This window comes from Drosophila obscura, unplaced genomic scaffold (assembly GCF_018151105.1).
Source record: "Drosophila obscura isolate BZ-5 IFL unplaced genomic scaffold, ASM1815110v1 contig_186, whole genome shotgun sequence".
NCBI classification, from domain to species: Eukaryota; Metazoa; Arthropoda; class Insecta; order Diptera; family Drosophilidae; genus Drosophila; species Drosophila obscura.
In genome coordinates, this window is record NW_024542774.1 from 6,136,855 (window position 1) to 6,158,914 (window position 22,060).

The window sequence follows — 22,060 nt, forward strand, 5'->3', positions numbered from 1 at the left end:
TTATTGGGAGCGCTCTGCCAGCAATTGATTGAGTGATTGAGTGCTCAGAGCATAGATCAGATTTAAAGCGGACAGCAAGAGCCAACAATGACTGCTTGGGGATGATACTGCTGTATATCCCAATCTCTGATTAGATGGCGTGTAGGCTACAGATCAGTATATTTTTTTCCATTTCTACCATTCAATTACCATTCGCCCTGATTTTTATATAAACTAGAACAAAGACTATATTGGTCCTTCGCATCGTAACATTTAAATTACTTTTATTTTAAACATATATACGGGATATCATATACATACATATATCAGCTTTAGTTTGGATAGATTTATTTTTCTGCCAACAATTTATTTATTTGATTATTTTGATAGTGCAAAATGTTTTTACTGCTGCCTTAAAACGATTCCCACATTTTGATACGAGGCATCGAACCATTTTACACCTTCAATGTTTTGAAATTCACCTCTGGCCCTCTCATTGATAACTTTACTGCATCTGCCTCTGCCTCTGCTGCTGCTGCTGCTGCTGTTGTTGTTTCAGTTGATATCTCCATGCAGCTGTCACAACAAATTGTCTGTTAACCCAACCGCCTGCCCGTTGACCAATTTATTTAGCTGCATTTATCACGTCGCCTAGCAGCGCAGCCGGTCCTTTGCCTCACCCCACCGCCCCACCGCCCCTCCGCCCCACACATCCGCAACTCTTGTTGCTGACAGCGACAGCCACATTTAAAATCTATTAGTTCGCCAACTGCCGACTGGCAACTGCCAACTGCTGACTGGATTGGAGTGCATTGGATTGGTTGGGTCTTGCAACCAGCTACCAGCACCAACGACAACTGCACCACAAAGCCGTTTCTGGGGCCTGTTTCTGGTTTTCGGGCCTGTCGCTGGCCGAGCGAACCAAAAATTTAATAAACCATTCCGGGGAGCGAGCTACTCGTGCGCTGTAAATTTTGTGCTACAAAATAAATTATTTTCGGGGTTTTGTCATTTGATTAAAATGTTTGAGTGCCAGACCAATGAGAAATTAATTGCAATATCACAGTGTGCGGGCGCGGTTCTCGAGGGGGTTAACCCTCAATCTTCGTCTGTGCCAAGCTGTCGAATCAGCCACAAATAACACAAATACACTTGTACAAAAGTATTTTTAACAACCAATTTGTATACAACACGGTTCAAAACGACACAACAGCACAACACAGCATGCCACAATATTCGATATCCGAGTGCCTTTAGTTGTGAGTTCATCCGTTCATCCCTTTGAATGAACCTTACGCATGCCGGCCTTCTTGGAGGGCTTGAGGACATAGAAGGAGCACATTAGCGTCTCATCGACAGACATCATGGCGCCGGCATTATCGAACTCCCCGCAGTAGTTGGGCGCCGAGAAGATGGTGATTAGCTGCCGCTTGGCAAAGAACTCGTAGCCATCCTCGACCACCTGATGGGCCCGACAGATCAGATCGAATTTGTGGCGATGCACAAACTTGCCAACAATATCGGCGCCAAAGGTGACACTGACACCGCGATCGTTGTCGCTCCAGCCCATGATCTTGGGATCCGGATCGGACCACAGCAGATCACAGAGCAGCCCCTTGTCGGGCACATCGCAGGGCCGGCTGAGCTGCGAGACCTGGTTCATGTTGAGCAGATCGGGACTGAGGCCGCCGTGGCAGCAGAATATCTTCTCGTCCACGATCGCCGCCACTGGCATGCAGTTGTAGCAGTCGACGAAGGTGCGCCACAGCTTGATCGTGTAGCGGCGCTTGCACTCGTCGAAGAAGCCGTAGATGCGATTGATGCCGGCGCTCTCATGGTTGCCACGCAGCAGGAAGAAGTTCTCCGGGAACTTGATCTTGTAGGCCAGCAGCAGACAGAGCGTTTCGATGGACTGCTTGCCGCGATCCACGTAGTCGCCGAGAAACAGATAGTTGGAGGACGGCGGATAGCCGCCGTAGTCGAACAGACGCAGCAGGTCCGTGAACTGGCCGTGAATGTCGCCGCAGATCTTCACGGGGGCGGACAGCTCCAGCAGCATGGGCTGCGAGAGGAAGACATCCCGCGATCGCAGGCAGATGCCCCGAATATCGGACTCCGACAGATTGAGCTGCTTAATGCGTCGCACATCGATTATCCGCAGTATCAGCTGATCAATGTTGCCCACATCCGCCGCAGCCACAGCCGGAGCCGTTCCGGCTGACGCTGACATTTCCTGTTGCTCTGCTATGGCGTCGATCAAGCGCACAACTTAAAGTTAATTTTGCTGCTCTAGAAATCGAACGGTTTTCGGATGGAAACATTTAATATGACAATCCCATCGAAGCCTGCCTCGGCCTGAGACAAAGTCACCTGATGGCCGAGGCAATCACAGTCTTTATTTGAACCTTGCGACCCGAACCGGGCCGCTGCACATCGAACGAGATCATCAGATCCTTGTCCACCCCCATCGAGGCACCCGCATTGTCGTACTGGCCACAGTAGTTGGGCGCCGAGAAGACGGTGACCAGCTGGCGCTTTGCGAAAAACTCATAGCCATCCTCGACCACCTGATGGGCTCGACAGATCAGATCGAAGTCGTACTTCTGCAGGAACTTCTCGAGCACATCCCGGCCAAAGAGATAGCTCACACCCCGATCACTCGGCGACCAGCCGAAGCCGTACCGATCCGGGTCGCTCCACAGCAGATCGCAGAGCAGACCCTGGTCGGGCACATCGCAGGGCCGTGGTATGGCCTTGATGTTGCTCAGGTCCTTTAGCTGTGGGCTCAGGCCGCCGTGGCAGCAGAAGATTCGCTTGGCGATAATAGCCGCAACGGGCATGCAGTTGTAGCAGTCGACGAAGCTCTTCCACAGCTTGACCGTAAAGCGTCGCTTGCACTCGTCGAAGAAGCCGTACACGCGATTCACCGCTGGCGACTCGTGGTTGCCGCGCAGCAGGAACACATTCTCGGGATACTTGACCCGCAGTGCCAGCAGCAGGGTGATCGTCTCGATCGAGTTCTGGCCCCGGTCCACATAGTCCCCGAGAAACAGATAGTTGACCCCAGGCGGATAGCCGATGTGATCGAAGATGCGCAGCAGGTCCACAAATTGTCCGTGAATGTCGCCCACAATACGCACCGGTGCATCGACAGTCAGGAGCATTGGCTGGTCCAGGAACATCTCGCGTGCCATGCTGGTTAGCTTGTAGAGCTCATCCTCGAGCATATTGACGCGTCCCTGCTTATTTTTACGGAAATTCTTGAGTCTGTAGATCAGATCGGTCAGATTCAGCCCGTCTCCTTCGGATGCTGAGCTTCGCACCTGGCTGGGCTGCGACTGTATGGTGGCTCTCTTTTCGCTCTGCACCACCATCGGTGGCAGTCCCGAGAAGCTGATTTTGGCACTGGGCCATGCGTTAGTGCCATTCGGCATTTGGTGGCCCAATCAGATGTGTACTTTGTGTGAGTGAAAACGAACAGTCTCTCAAAAAATTGACTATTTATTTGAAGGCAAACAGCAGACAACAATTTGACAGTTGGAGGTGAAGCAATTGTGCGAAGATCCGGTGCATGCAGGTTGCAGATGCAGATGACACAACACACCAGTAAATAATAACAATAACAGATTCATTTGATAGAACGATCAATCGCAGGGGAAATAAACGACTGCTACACATCTTGGAGTCTCTGCTCAGTCGCTTTTTGCCCTGCTGTAAAATAGTTTTCCAATATCCGGGACAGCTAAGAAAATATCATGTATGTGACGAAACCATTGTCAATTGAGGGTAACCATGTGACATACGTTTATGTTTTGTTATATTTTAATGAACTGACACTGTAGACACTGTCCACGCCCCATTGAGAACAAGGAACAAAAGCAATCCTGGATCGAGGGGAGCACACTGGTGCCCATGGAACGATCAGTGCTGCACAAGAAGCTGGACGACATGATTACTGCGCTGGTGAACTGGAAGTCTGACAAACGGCTGTCGATACCGGAGCCGGATATGGTGGCCATGCTGAATGTGGCCCGCCAGGTGCTGCTGTCGGAGCCCATGCTGCTGTCGGTGCAGCCGCCCGTCAATGTTCTTGGGGACATACACGGCCAGTTTCGGGATCTTTTGCGCTACTTTGAGACATCGGGGCATCCGCCGAGCAAGCGTTACCTGCTGCTGGGCGATTACGTGGACCGGGGCCAGCACTCGGTGGAGACCCTGACCCTCCTGCTGGCCTACAAGGTGCGCTATCCGACCAGCGTTCACCTGCTGCGCGGCAACCACGAGTCGGCCAGCATCAATCACTACTATGGCTTCTACGACGAGTGCAAGCGCCGCTTCACAGTGCGTCTGTGGAAGAACTTTGTCGACTGCTACAACTGCCTGCCTGTGGCGGCTGTGATTGACTCGAAGATATTTTGCTGCCACGGCGGACTGAGTCCGTCGCTGCACGAGCTGACCGACATATACCAGCTGGAGCGGCCGGTGGAGATCAAACAGAATGGGCTGCTGTGCGACCTGCTCTGGGCCGATCCGGACCCCACCGTCACAACCTGGGCAAAGAACTCGCGTGGCGTGAGCTTCACCTTTGGCGTGGAGCAGGTGGAGGCGTTTCTCACACGATTCAACTTTGATCTGGTCTGCCGTGCCCATCAGGTGGTCGAGGATGGGTACGAGTTCTTTGCCAAGCGGCAGCTCATCACCGTCTTCTCGGCGGTTAACTACTGCGGCGAGTACGACAATGCGGGGGCCATGATGTGCGTCGATCCCGATCTCAACATCACGCTGGTGGTGATGAAGCCCAAGAAGCACGAGCCAGATCAAAGGAAGAAACCCATGGTGGAGGGGGCACCGCCGACCATGTTAACGGGCTGACTGACACCAAGTTCTCTCTTTGTTACACTTCAATCTCTGGATTGTACTCCGATACTTCAATATATATACCTACAAATACCTTCGACACACCTGTACCTGTGGTGAGCCTTTGAGCCTGTGAGCCTGTGAGTCTGTCATACTCAGTATGAGCTTATATTTCTATAAGCCCAATCTCGAGGATATGATACGAGTACTCTTGTTGGGCAGAATGCAGGCGGGTCGGCTGATTAGCCAAAGGGACATAGAGAGCGTCTGCCTGATGGGCCGCAGTGTCTTCCTGCGAGAGGAGATGTGCCTGCGGCTGGATGCGCCCCTGTGCATTGTGGGCGATCTGCACGGCCAGTTCGAGGATCTGCTGCGTATCCTGAACAACTCTGGCCATCCGCCGCTGCAGCGCTACCTCTTCCTCGGCGACTACGTGGACCGCGGCCACAGTTCCGTGGAGACCATCACGCTGCTGCTCTGCTACAAGCTCCGCTACCCGGACAACGTGTACATGCTGCGCGGCAACCACGAGAGCGCGGTGCTCAACCGGGTCTACGGCTTCTTCGACGAGTGCAAGCGCCGCTACACGACCAAGCTGTGGAAGACCTTCGTCGACTGCTACAACTGCATGCCAGTGGCGGCGATCGTCTCGGGGCGGATCTTCTGCTGCCACGGCGGCCTGAGTCCCTGCCTCCGCTCGATAGAGCAGATCAACATGCTGCCACGGCCCACGGAAATACCAAACCAGGGCCTGCTCTGCGACCTGCTGTGGTCCGATCCGCATCTGACGTCCTATGGCTGGAAGTACAACAAGCGGGGCGTGAGTGTGTCCTTTGGAAGGGACATGGTCGAGCGGTTTCTCATCCGCAACGACTTCGATCTGATCTGTCGGGCCCATCAGGTGGTCGAGGATGGCTATGAGTTCTTTGCCAAGCGCCAGCTGGTCACCATCTTCTCGGCGTCCAACTATTGTGGGGTTTTCGAAAATTCCGGCGCCACCATGATGGTCGCGGAAAATCTGGCCATCACATTCGACATCTATCCGCCAAAAAACAGGAAAAGGCCCTCGCCACAGGTGCGAACCACTAAATCGATTCAGCTGGGTCCTCGCGAGAGTGGAAATGTCTTTAAAGCAGCCATGAACCGGATTAAAACTAGCATTAAACCCTCTGCCGGCAACCCTACAGTGAATATTAATATCGATATTTAAGGTATCTGGAAGTGCTTGAACAACAGCAACATCAACATTATTAAGGAATAAATGCATACCGTTTACATTTAAAGTTTCAACTCGGTACTCAAAGGTATTCTTTCCCCTTTTTTTTCCAGGGAAATTGATGTAATTTCCGCATCAGTTTGCATCTTTCCCACTCAGCCAACTGTCACATCAATTTGCTCTACAGCCTCGACAGAAGATGGGCAACATTGCAAAATTGCAACACATGTGGCATGGACCGGGGACAGTGCCCTCGTCGTCATCAGCATCGGCAGTATCTGTCTAAGGTGCGTACGTGTCTTTTTTCCTTTAGTTATTCTGATGTATTTATATACACAAATGTACATATTTGTATATGTATGCTGGACTCGCATCGTGTCCAAAGGAAATTAAATTAACTCAAGCAGCAAATTTAATTTAATTTTAGCCAGCAAACTGAACAAAAGCAAAACTTTGAGAAACTGATGCAGTAAATGTTTTTAAAAGGGCAAATTATGAGAGTACTTTTAAGTGCTTTATGTTGATAACGGTTAAAAGGTTCAACGTTGGGTAGAGATGTCTCATATACGAGTTTCAATTGGGAGAAACATTTATGTTTGCTCAATCAAATAATTCAACCAAATACGGGGTACCTTCAAAATAAAAACAAACATCTGGCATTCGACTAAGCCCCCCGACAATCGAATTTGTTCAGCCACAGGACATACAAAACATTGGGATAGCGATACAGATATATACTTTTTATAGAGCCGCGGCATTATTTAAATTGAATTTTTTACAAAATCAAGTTGATTGTTTTACAAACAGGGGGAGGGGGAGGGGAAATTTATATTCTATGTTGGTCTCTGGGCTTAAGCGATATTTATTTATGGCCTCCAACTTGTTTGCTGGCCCTACGCCCTGGATCCTAGCCCACTGTCTGTATATGAAGCTTATTTTTTATTTTATTTGTTCATAGAAACAATTGCACAATTGATTTGCATGCACACAAATTTGTTACAGGGATTTAAGCCGAATGATTTATGGTTACGTGCATTTGATAATATTTTTACTCGCTTTTTTTTGCGTAGAACCAAACTTAATTGGAGGACGAAGAACGCGAGAAATACTTTTAATTTAGCTATATATAAGCTAATCTATATAATAGGATTGCTATAGCAGCATCTTGCATTAATTGTATCTACTCTTTTATACATATCTATTATATCTATCTTTATTTCCGCTCTATTAATGCATACGCAGCGCTAGCCCGGAAATGCAACCAATTTACATTGCAGTTGGCAAACGTTTAACTATTTTTGGCGCATAGCGACTACTTGGCACCATTTGGTCAGCCCCAAAAGAGATATAAAACCTAACAAAAACGAGCAACGTTGGGGAGATACTCAGGGTCGAAGCATTGGCTACCCTGGAATAGCGTTTCTTGTGAATTTATAGCAACATGGATCAGTCTTTTATGAATTCAGACAGCTAGCTAAATAACTAGCAAAGTAAACTGAAAAACGAATACGAAAATTAATTACATTTTTTTACTGACACTGATACAAGTACTATTGGTATCTGATAGTGCCGATTATGCCTTCAAAATGTGTGTGAAACTTTAAAAATATATACAAATAAATTAAGCAATCACATGCTGTAAAAACGGACAGAACGCAATGCGGAGAGGAATTTTGTGTGGCGCCAATAGGGTTGCCAGGCGCCACAATGACGGCCCTGGCCCTGTCCAAAGGGGGCAACAACCCTGTCGCTTCATGGTTTTCTATTAAATTCATTTCTTTGGCCACGCTTTATATATATTTTTTTTTTGGCGAGAGATAGATAAATGTAAATAGGAAATGGAATGCATGACTTGCTCCAAAGAAAATGTCTCAATTTTTTCTGGTGACTGACCCAAAACCGGTCAGTGCGAAAAACGTTTGAAAAATGGTCTGGAAGGGGTGCGGAAAAGTGTGTTAGTTGGACAGGCGGCCCAAGGGAGCGGAGCTTAGAGGTGGTTGAATGCCCTGACAGAGGGTTAAGGGGAACTTCTCAAAGTTTTGATTTAAAATTTAAGATCTTTCAGAAAGTCACGTAATCCGTTCCAGACGGAATGGGCCACTTGCGCGAATGCTACACCTGGGCCTTAGGACATGTAATGCATTTGGATTGCCGCTTAATTAACCCTCACGTGCCGCTGACTCCTTGCAGCTATGGTGTCAGGTGTGGCAAATATTTGGCATGTGGCGCCTCTCGCTCTCTGCATTGCACTGGACTGCACTTAATTAGCATTTGTGCTACATATATTAATCTCTTCTACAACTTAATGCAATGCAAAACACGCGCCAGGCACTGCCCCCAGTCCTAATTTATGTTTGGTAAATGATAAAGTAAATGGCAAACGATTACATGGGGTCATATGTTTAGATTTTACCACGTCTAAACTGCCGAGGGCGGCTCTAAGTCACTCTAAACGACTTGAACTATCTACTAACTATATTTTTGGGGTAAGGCGACGATTTATTGAACTCGCAGACTTATCAGCCCGAACAGAACAGAACGGAAACAAAGTAGAACAACCCTCTGACTCTCTGACTAAGTCAGTTGGTCAATGGAGCCAGCCACCCCCCAGATCCCCAAGGATGTTCAGAGTAAACGATGCTGACACTGACACAGATAGCAGGTCCTTTCCGGGGGGTGGGACTGTGTTGACTGGTGCCAATTTTCTGTTGATTACAACACTCCCACACCACCCACCTATCGCCCCGCCCCCCCATCCAGTGGCTTGACAAGGGTCAAGTGAAAGTTTTACGAGCAACTAAAGCTAAACTGTTGCCCACACCCACCACCCACCCCCCTTCCCGAATGCACCCATCTTCAGTCTCTGCCATCTATTTATTTTTAAGTTTAATTTGTTTTCCCGTCGCCAAAGGGAAAAGCATGAACAGAGAAAACACCTCCAAGTGGGTCGGACACAGCAGATTTATCTAATGCAAACTTCAAGCAAACAAAAAAAAATAGGTGTGAAACGGTAGGTAACGAAAGCGAATCGAAGTACCCTGACAGCGCCTGAGGGTGACAGAACTGGTTTAGAAATGGATCTTGTCCAGGGGGTTTGCTCTTCTTTGTTTAAGGGAGACACCACAGTTTGGACCGTAAAATTAAGGGTTCTTGGTTCGTGTTCTACCCAATATTTTATAACATTTTTGTGTTCCAAAACTTACATGTGTTTCACTCCTAACTAGAACCTTCAGTGAACCTTCAAAAACTTAAATCAATTCATCCGACTCATCCAATCACAACCACCGCAAATTCCTTTTTCGAAGTGCAACAACTTTGGTGAGAGATATTTCATATCTTTCCAAAAATGTTACTCCACAAAACCGCCAAAGCTCTGTACTAAATCTTCCACACAACGTACCACAACGTACAGAGAGGGTGAGTGTGTAGCAACTGCTCTTCCGTCAAGGATTTTGGCCATGCTGCCAAAATCATACATCAATTTGGGGACATTCGTCAGTGCCAGGCCACAAATGTGACATGGACCAGAGGCAGAGTTCCATGCCATGCCACCAGGGTGAGCCAGACAGGAGAGGGGGGGCTGCGGCGGCAGAGGTAAGCGTACGAATACATGGCTGCAACATTGTCAAAACAATTAATCATTGATGAAGAAAATGCGCACGGAACCAGCAAATTCCCAACCGAATACCAGTGCACACATCTGGATGCTGATGGACCAAATTCCATTGCAGAATCAGGCGGCATATATTCGTCATTGTATACAATGGACAAGACCACAAATTAGATACATTTTGGCATGATTATTTCAATTAGTATGTGGACAAATGAGTAGCAGTATCAATGGAGCCACAGACATCGCCACAGGAGCTTTGGAAATTTTCAATCGAGAGGAAATCAAATCTAAACAAATGTTGCAGTCAGGCCAATAATATTCTTGTTAATTAGGCCAGAATGCTAATATTTTACCCACATTTGATAAGCTACTCAAAATTATATTTATTCTAATAATGCTCTTCAAATTATTAACAAACTTCTGCGGCTGACATGAGACAATTCCAATTGTCTTTCCATTTCAGTTTTGACAAATCGGAATTGTCATTTAAGCTAATTAGAATATTTCCCCCCATATAACACATCGATGAACCCATACTGGTTAGCATTAATGGCCCGGCTTTAATGGCCATTTTATTATTCAATTTTTGCGTTATTTAAATATGTCAACAAACAAGATTTTTATGGCACCAATTTATTTATATTTCTTTTCCATTATGTGTAATATTGGGTCAGTTTTGTTGCCTTCTTTACGATGCCATTCCCATCGAATTAACGAGTCGTTAGGGGAGCATAAAATATGCAAACGATAGAGAGGAATGAGGGCAAGTTCCCATCCAAAATCTGAATCACCTGCCTCTACCATTGAAAATTGATTTTTGTTATCAAGATGCGTGTCAATTGGAGTCTGGGAATGGGAATGAGAATGCGGGTTACAAGAGCATTAAAAAATGCCTTTCAATGTTCACATTTCCATACACATTTCCATCCACATTTCCTCTTCTGTTTTCAAGTGCTTCTACCTCAACTCTCGTTGGAACCTTTATGTTTGTTCTTCAGGTTGTTCAAGCAAAACACTTAAAGTGCCTAAGCGTGTAACTCGCTGCCTCTGTTGCCCTGCCCATAATCATTTTGAGCAAGTTAGTAAAGTCTGGTGGCTAATTGGTTTCATTGGACATTGAAGTGCCTGGTATAAAAACCGAAATTTATTTTCTGATGATCAATTTCATCCTATAGCTAGCTGTGTGCTGTCCCTGTCGCTGGCTCTGGCTTCGCATTAGCCCTGTAATTAATCCATTATATGCCATGTAGCGAGAGACTTGCGTGAGGCGCTTCCATTGCATGCCACTCGAGAATCGCATGCAAATTATTGCAAGTATGTTGAGCATGCCCAAAAAATCATTTACATTTTTTCACCGACTCTTTTTTTTTAGCAGCTCTTGCAACAAGTACAAGTCATAATCGGTATGTGTAAGAAAATAAAAACTGAAATCGCGTGCTGGTGTTGAAAGTACTACCAACAGTAGGTTGCAACTTGAAACTTTGCAAGACGACGACGGCTACGGCGACGACGATGGGGATGATGATGATGACTGTTGCATGTTGGGCAAAGTTTTTAGCATCGACAATTTTTCTTCGTTTTGACCTTCGATGGAGTTGCGCTTTTAATGCATTTTCCAGAGTTCTGTGCTTTTCTCTGTTCCCTGTCAAAGGTGCGGAAATTCTTGATCAAAACGGAACCAGACATTCGTGTCTGTGGTATCACCTTAGCCACCTCTTCTTCTTCGCCCATTCACGGGACAGACAAAAGTTCTTTTTGGTTTCGCTTTTTGCCCACGAATCCTTTTCGGGTTAACCAGCTGCAAACGAAACTTTGTAGTCTGAATGGAGGTGGGCAGTCCATTCGAAATGAAAAGCAAATGGAACGCGCAAATGGAATTACTAATTAAATTTTCAACTCCCAATGAACAGGAGCTGTTTCAGGAGCCACGGCCCTGTGATAGTTTGGCTCCAGCCAGCTAACTGCCGGTTTAATTAACTTGGCAGATAAAATTTTATGGCAAGTCGTAGCACTACGGATAGCAAAACATAATCTATTCGCTGCTATGGCCCATGGTGTCTGAATGTTTGAATGGTTGAATGGTCCTCATTCCCATAATGGGGTTGTCTATGCAAATATGTTGCAATATCGCCCCTATTCGCCTCAATGGCTTTTGTCATTTATTGCACGGGTATTCTGGTGGCTGGAGGTCCAGTCTCTTGAATATTTCCATTCCTCTGCAACACCTTTCCACTCTGTGTGCACATAAATCAAAAGTGAACTTTTTTACACGCACCCAACTGTCTGTTCAAAAATTTTCCATTTACATGCGCAGCGCCATGTTCTGGTGGAAAGTAGAGGTCACGTCGTGTCGTGTCCGACCCTCTACCATTTCGTACATAATTGTTTTTTTGTGGTTTACCCCGCTGCGAGTTGATCCTTAAAGCTACAAAATTAACTCAAAAACTCGGTTTTAAAACGGGAATTTTATTTGTATCTCTATTTTGCACCATATCTGAATCTGTTTCAAGGAACTATTCTGAACATGAAAGTTGGGGAGAGGGAGGGTATCTGGTTCTGCAAGGGTTTCTCTCTGCGCTCAATCAGAAGGCGGTGGTCCCTGATGGTTCCTCTGGCAGATGCCATTCGGGCACTTGCCCTTCATGCAAATGCCATTGGAGCAGATGCATCCGTCTTGGCCGCCAGGGCAGGGGCACGTCCCAGACTTCGCAGCTGCATCCAGAGTCTCCAGCCTGGAGTTGCTGCCACAGGATGGGATTTGGTCGGAGTTACCCTTCGAGTTGGACGACTCCATGGTTACTGTGGACAGTATTCCACGGTTAAATTCGATTTGGTAATGCGCAAATCCAAATCCAAATAGTTACCCAATGAAATTTCGTTTTTTCAGCTACCAAATATGTATATTTTTTTTGTTAAGTGAGAAAACAAATTAATGTGTTTCCCACCCAGTTTTAGATCTGTAGTGCCCGATGTTTGTCTGGGGAATGAGCTCTGTACTTTACTCAGACTGTGACAATGGATTCCAAAGCCTACTGGAGAGCCGATTACCGATCTGAATACACATATTTATCACTTATCAACCCTTTTTGCGCTCTGCTATTTTGATGGACCTGCCTGTGGTAATTGGCCGAGCATGAGGCATGTTTAATGAGCGCTTAGTAGTTGGCAACATCTAATGTGCATATTACAATGCCAATTAACATATTTTGCCATCGTGTTTAACAAAGGCAACGACCCAGGTTGTGTCCAGTGTGCAGTGTCCAGTGTCCAGTGCAGAGCTCCAATCAGTCGCAGGCAAAACTTTGTTGGTGGTCACGTTGCCACAGAACAGACCCAGACCCCGGCTGGGCCTTGCATAATTGCGTCGCCAAGTGCAGGCTGGCAGGCAGGTAGGTCTGGGTCTGCGGTGTCTGCTTTTGCCTCTACCTCATCGCACATCCCCGTAAATAACCCAACGCCACACACACACACTCTGGTCCACTCCCATTTAAATGTACGAGAGGAGTGTTCATGTAGTGGGGTTTTGTTTTTTTTTTCGCTTCGGTTTTGTCTAGTCCCCGGCATTATGCAAATGGCACTTTGTTTTAACTGCGTACACTGCGGTCGGGCATGGGCCGCCTGGCTATGATGAGTGCCGGTGCCCGTTGCCCGATGACCAGTCCTCGAGCTGACATTAGTTCGTCATCATCATCAACTCCATCTCCAACTTCCATTTCCAACTGCAGCTCCTCTCCTCTCTTGATGCATCTGCCTACAGCATTACGCGAACAATTAATATGCCAAGTGTTATGTGTGCGCATACTAATGACTCTCCACGGTCCACGCTTCATGCTCCATGCTCCTTGAAGAGATTGCCCATCCAGACTGCACTCCTGCACTCTGTTCGCTCTGGAGTCCAGCCACTCATCCATCAATTGCTGTTCATCTGTGGAGCGCAGGCGCAGCAGCAGCAGCGGAAGCATCACGAGTGGCGGCGCCGCCGCCTCCACAGCCTCGCATGTGTGGGGGCTACGGCTACTTAGGGCCATGACCAATATGACTCATGACGTGACCGGACACGTGCGGATACCATGTCGGTTGCATCGTTAATCTCCCCACACAACTGCCCGCTAAGGAAAGTCTTCCCAGACAGGTTCATGTCTTTGCAGGGCGTGCACTTTTATGGCGATTGCAGTTTTGCTCTTGCCTTCCAGTCTCAACAGAACTGGGAGTGTATAAAAATATACAAAATAATATTCTAAAATAGAAAGAAATTATTGCGCTAACTGAGTCTGAAGCACCTGAAGAATGAGTATATCACCCTGTATTTTGTACGTACGGGTATGCCACAATCGATGAGTCGTTGAATCGTTGAATCTGCTACGCAAACCACGTAAATGGTGTAAATGCCTCGTTTTGTGCCTCGGCTGTGTTGACTGTGTTGTCGGTCGACACACTAAGGAAAAGCAGCAACAAACGATAACCCAATAAAACAAACAACGTAGAATAGCCCCAATAATGTAAATCAAAAGAAAGTAAAACTACGATGCGTCGATCGGATCACACACACAAGCACAAACAAAAATTAATTTCAATAAATTTTAAAGCGGCAAATAAAAACTTTCGCTACTTCAGTGGCGCAAAAAATAAAACAAAATCCAAAAGTAGAGTTTTGTGGCGAGTGGCTGAGAGTGGCTGAGAGTCTGGTGGTTGGTGCTGGTCAAGCGGCTGCCCCGAGGCGCCCACGCATGCGCAGAATACAAATGCAAATCCACATGGAACGGAGAGTGTCTCCATCTCTCTTTCTCTGTCTCTGTCTCCGTCTCCGTCTCGGTGTCTGTCCCGTTGTCTGGTTGAGTGTGCGAGAGTGGCCAAGCCGATCGACTGAGCTTTGTGCGGATTGGCAAAGTGGACGTGCCACCGGCCAGAACCACTTTTGTTGCTCGGCCATGGGAATTTGGGTGAAATGGGGCTGGCTGGCTTTCAAATATCGTTTCGGCCTGTTCAGTTCGCCACTAGCCACGGCAGTCGGTGGTGTCGCTCTGGAGAAAGCAAAGCAAAGCCACAGCCACAGCCGCAAAAAAAAAGAGTTCCAGTGAAATGAGTAGAGCTTCGATTGGACTAGTGATCTGCCTGGTGCTGGGCCTTGGCCTGGCCCAAACCTTTGCCGCGGAGCAGCCAACTCCAGCCCGTCCGCAAGCCACACCGGTGTCGCCCCTGCTAAAGCAGTCCCAGAACACCTTCATCCAATGGGTTCTCTCGCTGCTGCCCCAACGTCCGGGCAGTTCTGATGGCGAAAACGCCACGCTGGCCACCCTGAGTAGCAGCTCCACGAAGCCAGAGCCGGCGAGCAGCAGCACCACCACCTCGACGACGCCAGCGCCCTCCTCCAGCAGCACCACTACCACCAGGCGAGCCACGACCCAGGCGCCGCCCACTCTGAGTCCGCCACGCAACTGCACGGACTGTGTCTGCGGGATAGCCAACATCCAGAAGCGGATTGTCGGTGGCCAGGAGACGGAGGTGCACCAGTACCCCTGGGTGGCGATGCTCCTCTACGGCGGTCGCTTCTACTGCGCCGCCTCGCTGCTGAACGACCAGTTCCTGCTCACTGCCTCCCACTGTGTGTACGGTTTCCGGCGGGAGCGGATCAGCGTGCGTCTGCTGGACCACAACCGCAAGATGTCCCACACGCAGAAGATCGACCGGAATGTGGCGGAGGTGATCACGCATCCCAAGTACAATGCCCGCAACTACGACAACGACATAGCCATCATAAAGCTGGACGAGCCCGTGCAGTTCAATGAGGTGCTGCATCCCGTGTGCATGCCCACGCCGGGCAGAAGCTTCAAGGGGGAGACGGGCATCGTCACTGGCTGGGGCGCCCTCAAGGTTGGCGGCCCCACCTCGGACACACTGCAGGTGAGAGCATGATTGCCGATCGGCGACTGACTTCCCCTGACACTAAAATCTGCATCTTTGATGCCCTCTAGGAGGTACAGGTGCCCATCCTGTCACAGGACGCGTGCCGCAAGAGTCGCTATGGGAACAAAATAACGGATAATATGCTGTGCGGCGGCTACGACGAGGGTGGCAAGGATTCCTGCCAGGGCGACAGCGGCGGCCCGCTGCACATTGTGGCCAGCGGCACGCGAGAGCATCAGATCGCCGGTGTTGTCTCTTGGGGCGAGGGCTGTGCCAAGTCCGGTTATCCTGGTGTCTATGCCCGCGTGAATCGCTACGGCACCTGGATCAAGAATCTCACCAAACAGGCTTGCCTCTGCCAGCAGGAGACCAAGAAGATCAAGTAGTTCTGTGTGGGTTCAGTAGTCGCTGCCCTCAAATACTCTGGCCGGCGAGGCTGGGCACAGTAGAGAGCCATTTGCAGTTGCTGTCGATCGAAAGATGGGTTTTCCTCAGGCAAAAACCCATTGTTTCTTTTGCAACACAAAACAAAACTTATATCCAACGAAAGAACAGCTTTTTGGCAAAGAAAAAAGCTTAAGACTTTCTTGAGATATTCATTCATTGAGATCCCCCCGCCAGATACCAGGTTCCACCTTCTCTGCCAGAGTATTCCGGCTTCGGCTCTGTCGAAGATCACATTCTCAAGCTGTTTTATATTTATTGATTAAAAGAAAATTCGCTACATAGAAATCTCTCTCTCGGTGAGGCATTCACCTTTTCCTGGAGCCGGTTCTACTGGTTCTTCGGCCGGTTCTGCATAGTTCTTGGTTCTAGTTTCTGACCGTGGCCAGGATGCTTTCGGTTAGTTGCCAACTGCCAGTTGGCCAGAAAAGTTCGCCATGAGATACATTTGTCTGCTGTTCATCGTTGTGGTGGCTCTGGGAGATGTGGGCTTGGCCACGCCCCGGCTGCGTATACCCGCAGAGCCAGCCAAGATTCTCGAGTCGCTGAGCAATATCAGGCAGAACAGCTTCCTCGACTGGATCACCTCGATCCTGGGGCCGGAGTACTCCGACTCCAGTGAGCCGGCCAAGCGGGAGTGTGCGGCCTGCGCCTGCGGCAACATCAACACGCGCCACCGCATCGTCGGCGGCCAGGAGACGGAGGTGCACGAGTATCCCTGGATGGCGATGCTGATGTGGTTCGGCAGCTTCTACTGTGGCGCATCGCTGGTGAACGATCAGTACGCCGTTACCGCGGCCCACTGCGTCAACGGGTTCTACCATCGTCTGATCACGGTCCGCCTGCTGGAGCACAATCGCATGAACAGCAATGTGAAGATCGTGGACAGGCGGGTGGCGCGCGTGCTCATCCATCCCGGCTACAGCACCCGCACCTTCGACAGCGACATTGCCCTGATTCGCTTCAGCGAGCCGGTGCGCCTGGGCATCGACATGCATCCCGTCTGCCTGCCCATGGCCAGCGAGAGCTATGCCGGCCAGACGGCCGTCGTCACCGGCTGGGGGGCCCTCAGCGAGGGCGGACCCATCTCGGACACCCTGCAGGAGGTGGAGGTGCCCATACTGACGCAGCAGGAGTGCCGGAACAGCAACTACGGCGACAAGATCACCGACAACATGATCTGTGCTGGGTTGGTCGATCAGGGCGGCAAAGACTCGTGCCAGGGCGACAGCGGTGGACCCATGCATGTCCTTGGCGAAGGACAAGCCTATCAACTGGCGGGCGTTGTGTCCTGGGGCGAGGGCTGTGCCAAGCCCAATTCCCCGGGCGTTTACACTCGAGTGAGCAACTTCAACGAATGGATCGAGTCGAATACCCGCGATGCCTGTGCCTGCTCCCACACTGAGAACCAGGAGCCAGCCGAACCAGTCTCCTCCACCAGCACCACCGAGCAGGCGGTGCCAGAATCGGGGAACACCACACCGGTGGGCCAACCCAGCGAAGGTCCTGAAGTTGAGGAAGCTAATAAATTGATCTAAGTTTGCACATTTTCCACATATGCATATGCCTAACAGGCAGTAATACGAGTAATAAAGGCAATTTGCCCTCTTTAGAATATGATTGAATTATAATTTCCACTTGGATGTTTCCATCGAGTTCCACGTAGATACCCAAAACAATTATTCACACACAGAATACATTGCCGAAAACGAAATGCTGAATGCATTCGATTCTTTGGCTTTCTTCAGCGTTTGTGGTAATTGGTTCGCTTAATCCTCGCACCCTTCGACTCGACTCACTTCAGTGGAGCCTCTGGTTAGTGGTTCCAGTTATTGCTTGTTAGCTCCACTCTCGCTTCAATTTCCGCCTGTAATCTGCTGGTTTTCGAGTCTACCCTCGAGGCATTCCACAATTTTTGCTTCACGAAATTGCCACTAAATCAAAAACGAAAAAAAAAAAATACCCACACTCCCATGGGCCCGACAACCGCTGCAGACAGACACCTACACTCGGATCGGAGCAGTTCGGAACAGTGCGTGCCGGTCCCATCGGTCCTGTCCTACCCAACATTGATAAACAACTAAAGAATAGAATAAGCAGCTGAAAAAAGGTGCGAAAACTTTAAAGGCGAACAAATTAAAACCGCTTTCGCAGATGCCCTATGAAAAAAGAGCACAGCACCAAGAAGGCGGCCTCGATTATCTAGACGCCGACTTCCATTCCACATGAGACCTATGTAAGTATATACCCATATATCTTGTAATCTTGTATACAATTCACAGAGGTCCGAGTTGCCGGACAAACTGCTGCCCAGCATTACCACACCCTTTTTTGTTGAGGGTATAGCAAAGGCACCAAAAATTATGTTCATCCTCGAGCGCATTGGAAATGTGCGGCCAAATTGGCTTTTGTGGTAAAAACATTTTGTTGTACCGACTTTTTCACTTCCTCTTCCTCCTCTAGCCAGGCGCAAATTTGCTGCAATTGAGCGAAGTTTTGTTTTGTTTTATTTGATTTTTGTTTTTTTTTTTTTGCACTTTTGCCGAGACCGCCGCAGGTTAGAAAAGTTTATTGGGGCGTAAAATTGTTTGATTGAATATTAGTGCTGCGGCTTCGCTTTCGATGCGCAATCGAGGATTTTATAGAGGTGAACAAAATTTTAAAAAAATGTTAACAATAATTTATTGATACTTCGACATTGATCAGAAGACGGAAATGACAGAGGGCAAATGACTGAACGATGCTTAGGCTAGACCAGTCACACGCAGAGTTTTGGCCACCGTATTGACAAAACCCAATATGCAGAGCAAAGCATACACCAGAATTTTCTCAACAAAAAGCAACCCAAATTGCACGATATACGCTGCTGGCTGAGGAATCCTTAGAGTAAGAGTACAAAATGGAGGAGAATGCAAATTCTTACCTGGAGAAACACCATGATCACACTGATAGCACGCTCGGCCAGACTCACGCTGAGGCTCAGACATGTTATCAGCCCCATTATGGTGATCAGGGTCAGGGCTTCCACCAGTCGCACTGCAACGGCCATAATTTCCAAGAGACTTTGGTTCGCAATTTAAAATATATCTATATTATTTTTTTTGAAAATTCTACGTTTTGTTTTCAAGTGAATTATCTTGAATGAACATATACGATGACGGAAAAGTCTAGAGATCATTGGATGGGAAAAATTTGAGAGATTTATATAATAGCAGCAGAAAAGCAAAGCATCAAATAATGTGCAACTCATCGAGCGGAATGCTTTCCAGAATTTTAAAAGTAAAGCTCTTGTATCAACTCAATCATCATGAGAGATTCTTTTGTGCTCGCCCGAGTATTGAGTGCTGTGTAGTGTAGTGTAATGAAGTGGGAGTCGATTAAAATAGCTGTAAATGTATGAAATGTGCTTGAGCTCTAGAGCTCATTTAGAATTCATTCAAATATATTCCCGCCATATGTAGACAGTTTGTATATGCTACCGGCTATGGGCAAATCCAACTCATTTTGTTATGATGCGCTCCCATTTGGATATCTCTTTTGTTGCAGCTTTGTCATTATAGTTTTTCAATCCTTTTAGCTCTATATATTTTTTGTTCCCACACGCGACATTTTCCAATTACGCTATGCAAATGCAATTTGTCTGGACTGCGTGCAATTTAGGTTCCGTTCCCTGCACCGCCTTTCCCTTCTATTGGATTGGTGATGGCTGTTGTCTGTGCCGCCATAGATTGCTCTGAATTATGGCACTAAATGGCTAGACATGTGACATAATTCATTTAGTCTGCACAGGAACAAATTCCATGATATGGAACATGTGTCTCTCCCCCATGTCTCTTTTCTCTTTCAAACCCATCGAGGCATTGTTCACTGGATTTATTTATTATTTTGCTATAGTATATTATGATATGGCAAATTCAATTAGCAGCCCACAGACTGGTAGAACTCGGTCAAACAAAAAAAATTAATTGATTCCATGGGCCAAACAATATTGTACTCATATATTGTATTTTGACTCTCCTGCTAGATAAAGATATTTTTCTATTTTCTTTTGATTTTTCATGCTTGCTTTGGGCTTGCTCGGGCTTTGACTTCATGAAACTGCCAAAATAAATATTTGCACACACTGTCTGGCAAGACAGGCAGACAGTAGCATAAGCAAAATCTTTTTGTCGCAAACCCCCCACAGAGAGCTGTCTCTAGCCCTGGGGCATGCCCCGGCCTAAGTCAGGGGTAACGGCCAAAGCCGAAATTAACTTAAAATGAAATAAAATTCAAAAAATAAAATACAATGTATTTAGCTGTAGCTACTTCTTACAAGGGCTGACTAAAAATGTATGACTGGCAATATTTACAGAGACTTCATTTTTGGATATTTATTGTTATGTGAGGAGTGTGAATGTGAATGCGGAAGATGTATTGGTATTTCCTGTAAATACACAAACTCGCTCACATTCTTTCAAACCATCGTGAATTTCGAATAAAAATCATTCCATCATGCCTGGAAAAATCTGTATCAGGCGATGCAAGAGAAATGAATGAAGCAAACAAAAATTGAAGACCGGAAAAGCCACCTGTTATCCATACACAGTACGAGTCTGTCCGGTACATATTTACAGTAATGCTGAGTGCATGGCATGCCCCGAATGCCATTGAATTGCGATAAACTGTCGTCAGCTTGCCAGGAAGTTCAATCGCATCTGAACGCTTCAGTAAATCAGAAATAAGAATACTAACCAGCATTTGGGGTGGTACTTTTTAAAGACTGCTGGTCAACAGATGTCATGGCTCTTTAATGTCTGTATGTATATGTATATCTATATCTATTTCACCTAATTTTCCACATTACTACGCTTCTTTATGTGTTTAAACTTTAAGGTTACTAGACTGCAATAATTTCTAATTCGGCAATTGAAATGTTCTTCTTTCAACAGGCGAAAGCTCATTATAATTCCAAACGAGAAACGGACCAACCATTTTCTTTCCCATGTCCCTCCCCATGGAGAGACTGGTGTGTCCCTGTCTCTCTGTGGGGCTTATTCCTTTGATTTCATTATTATTTTTATTGCTTCGTCGTACTTTTGACTGTCCGACTGACTGAATTTCGTACCATCAGTCCGGTCCGGTTCGGTCCACAGCAAAAGGCGCATTTTAATTTTATTACCCTCTGAACCAATTCCATTGAAATTCGCATAAAAAAAGGGTATTAAAGGCAGGGCATTCACTGATTGTGAACTTTTTTCTATGGTTTGTTTTGCTTCTACTCTGTGGGCAGTAAATTGTTTTCTTTTTTTTTTGTTTTGGCACATTTTCATGGCAGATCCACAGATACACGCCCCACTTGCCACATTTTTATAGAACTTTTGTTTTATTTCTCTTTTTGCATTCTTCGCCTTCTTATTAAGAATTAATAATCTTTTTGTTTTTTTTACCCATAAGCTAGCTACAAATTTGGCATTTTGTATTTTTTTATGATTTCTTTTCGCAGATGGGAGGCCTGGCCCGCTCGTGAATCATGGTTATGCCGGCTATAATTTAGTTTTAATAGCATTTTCTGTGACATTTATGCTGTCAGCGCGTCATCCAATTTTATTAATGTCCAAATGAGCTTCGCCAAATACTCGTACTTATGATAGGACTGTATGATATCATTATGAAGAGATTTAATGCCATCGCTTGTCTTTTCTTGTCTTTGCGCGCTTAATAAAGTTATGGGCTTCTGTTTACAAAGGAGGGTACAAGAGTGAGTAGCTTTTGAGAGAACTTGGGGCTTTTAAAGTACTAGTAAATGTACTTTAATTATTGTTTATTTTGTTGCTTTATATATTCTGATTCAGTATACATATCAAATTATACCAGCGTGATATCCTATCCAGCTCAAATCCAAATTGCAATGTAAATCTGTCCTGAAGACATGCATAGCCTAGGGCTCAGTTACCATTATTATTATCCCCCTTCCACAGTTCTGATCTGTTGAGCCCTGTTCTCGCTCTGTTAATGGCCCTGCTTACCCATTGTGTTCCAAGTCGTTTGGACCATGTTAACACTCA

At 47.0% G+C, this 22,060-nt stretch overlaps 7 protein-coding genes across 7 annotated transcripts; 4 read left to right on the plus strand and 3 right to left on the minus strand.

Moving 5' to 3' along the window:
- Positions 1-1,142: 1,142 nt before the first annotated feature.
- LOC111080883 (serine/threonine-protein phosphatase alpha-2 isoform-like) lies at positions 1,143-2,315 on the minus strand. Its single transcript, XM_022376725.2, has one exon. It carries the CDS (start codon positions 2,207-2,209, stop codon positions 1,253-1,255), a length of 957 nt encoding a protein of 318 aa, XP_022232417.2. The 5' UTR covers positions 2,210-2,315; the 3' UTR covers positions 1,143-1,252.
- Positions 2,316-2,336: 21 nt separating this feature from the next.
- LOC111080880 (serine/threonine-protein phosphatase alpha-2 isoform-like) lies at positions 2,337-3,476 on the minus strand. The gene has a single exon (XM_022376722.2). It carries the CDS (start codon positions 3,411-3,413, stop codon positions 2,346-2,348), a length of 1,068 nt encoding a protein of 355 aa, XP_022232414.2. The 5' UTR covers positions 3,414-3,476; the 3' UTR covers positions 2,337-2,345.
- Positions 3,477-3,766: 290 nt separating this feature from the next.
- LOC111074493 (serine/threonine-protein phosphatase PP1-like) lies at positions 3,767-4,936 on the plus strand. The gene has a single exon (XM_022367293.2). It carries the CDS (start codon positions 3,892-3,894, stop codon positions 4,849-4,851), a length of 960 nt encoding a protein of 319 aa, XP_022222985.1. The 5' UTR covers positions 3,767-3,891; the 3' UTR covers positions 4,852-4,936.
- On the plus strand, positions 4,894-6,315 carry LOC111074492 (serine/threonine-protein phosphatase PP1-like). Its single transcript, XM_022367292.2, has 2 exons — positions 4,894-6,047; positions 6,166-6,315. Exon 1 carries the CDS (start codon positions 4,997-4,999, stop codon positions 6,044-6,046), a length of 1,050 nt encoding a protein of 349 aa, XP_022222984.2. The 5' UTR covers positions 4,894-4,996; the 3' UTR covers position 6,047; positions 6,166-6,315.
- Positions 6,316-14,371: 8,056 nt separating this feature from the next.
- LOC111074491 (trypsin-1) lies at positions 14,372-16,287 on the plus strand. Its single transcript, XM_022367291.2, has 2 exons — positions 14,372-15,566; positions 15,638-16,287. The coding sequence occupies exons 1-2, from the start codon at positions 14,745-14,747 to the stop codon at positions 15,953-15,955; spliced, it is 1,140 nt and encodes a 379-aa protein (XP_022222983.2). The 5' UTR covers positions 14,372-14,744; the 3' UTR covers positions 15,956-16,287.
- Positions 16,288-16,410: 123 nt separating this feature from the next.
- On the plus strand, positions 16,411-17,628 carry LOC111074495 (trypsin-1). The gene has a single exon (XM_022367294.2). The coding sequence runs from the start codon at positions 16,451-16,453 to the stop codon at positions 17,549-17,551; it is 1,101 nt and encodes a 366-aa protein (XP_022222986.2). The 5' UTR covers positions 16,411-16,450; the 3' UTR covers positions 17,552-17,628.
- A 1,042-nt stretch (positions 17,629-18,670) lies between these two features.
- LOC111074496 lies at positions 18,671-19,161 on the minus strand. Its single transcript, XM_022367295.2, has 2 exons — positions 18,937-19,161; positions 18,671-18,883 (listed from the first exon to the last, which is right to left on the minus strand). Exons 1-2 carry the CDS (start codon positions 19,060-19,062, stop codon positions 18,758-18,760), a joined length of 252 nt encoding a protein of 83 aa, XP_022222987.1. The 5' UTR covers positions 19,063-19,161; the 3' UTR covers positions 18,671-18,757.
- Positions 19,162-22,060: the final 2,899 nt, after the last annotated feature.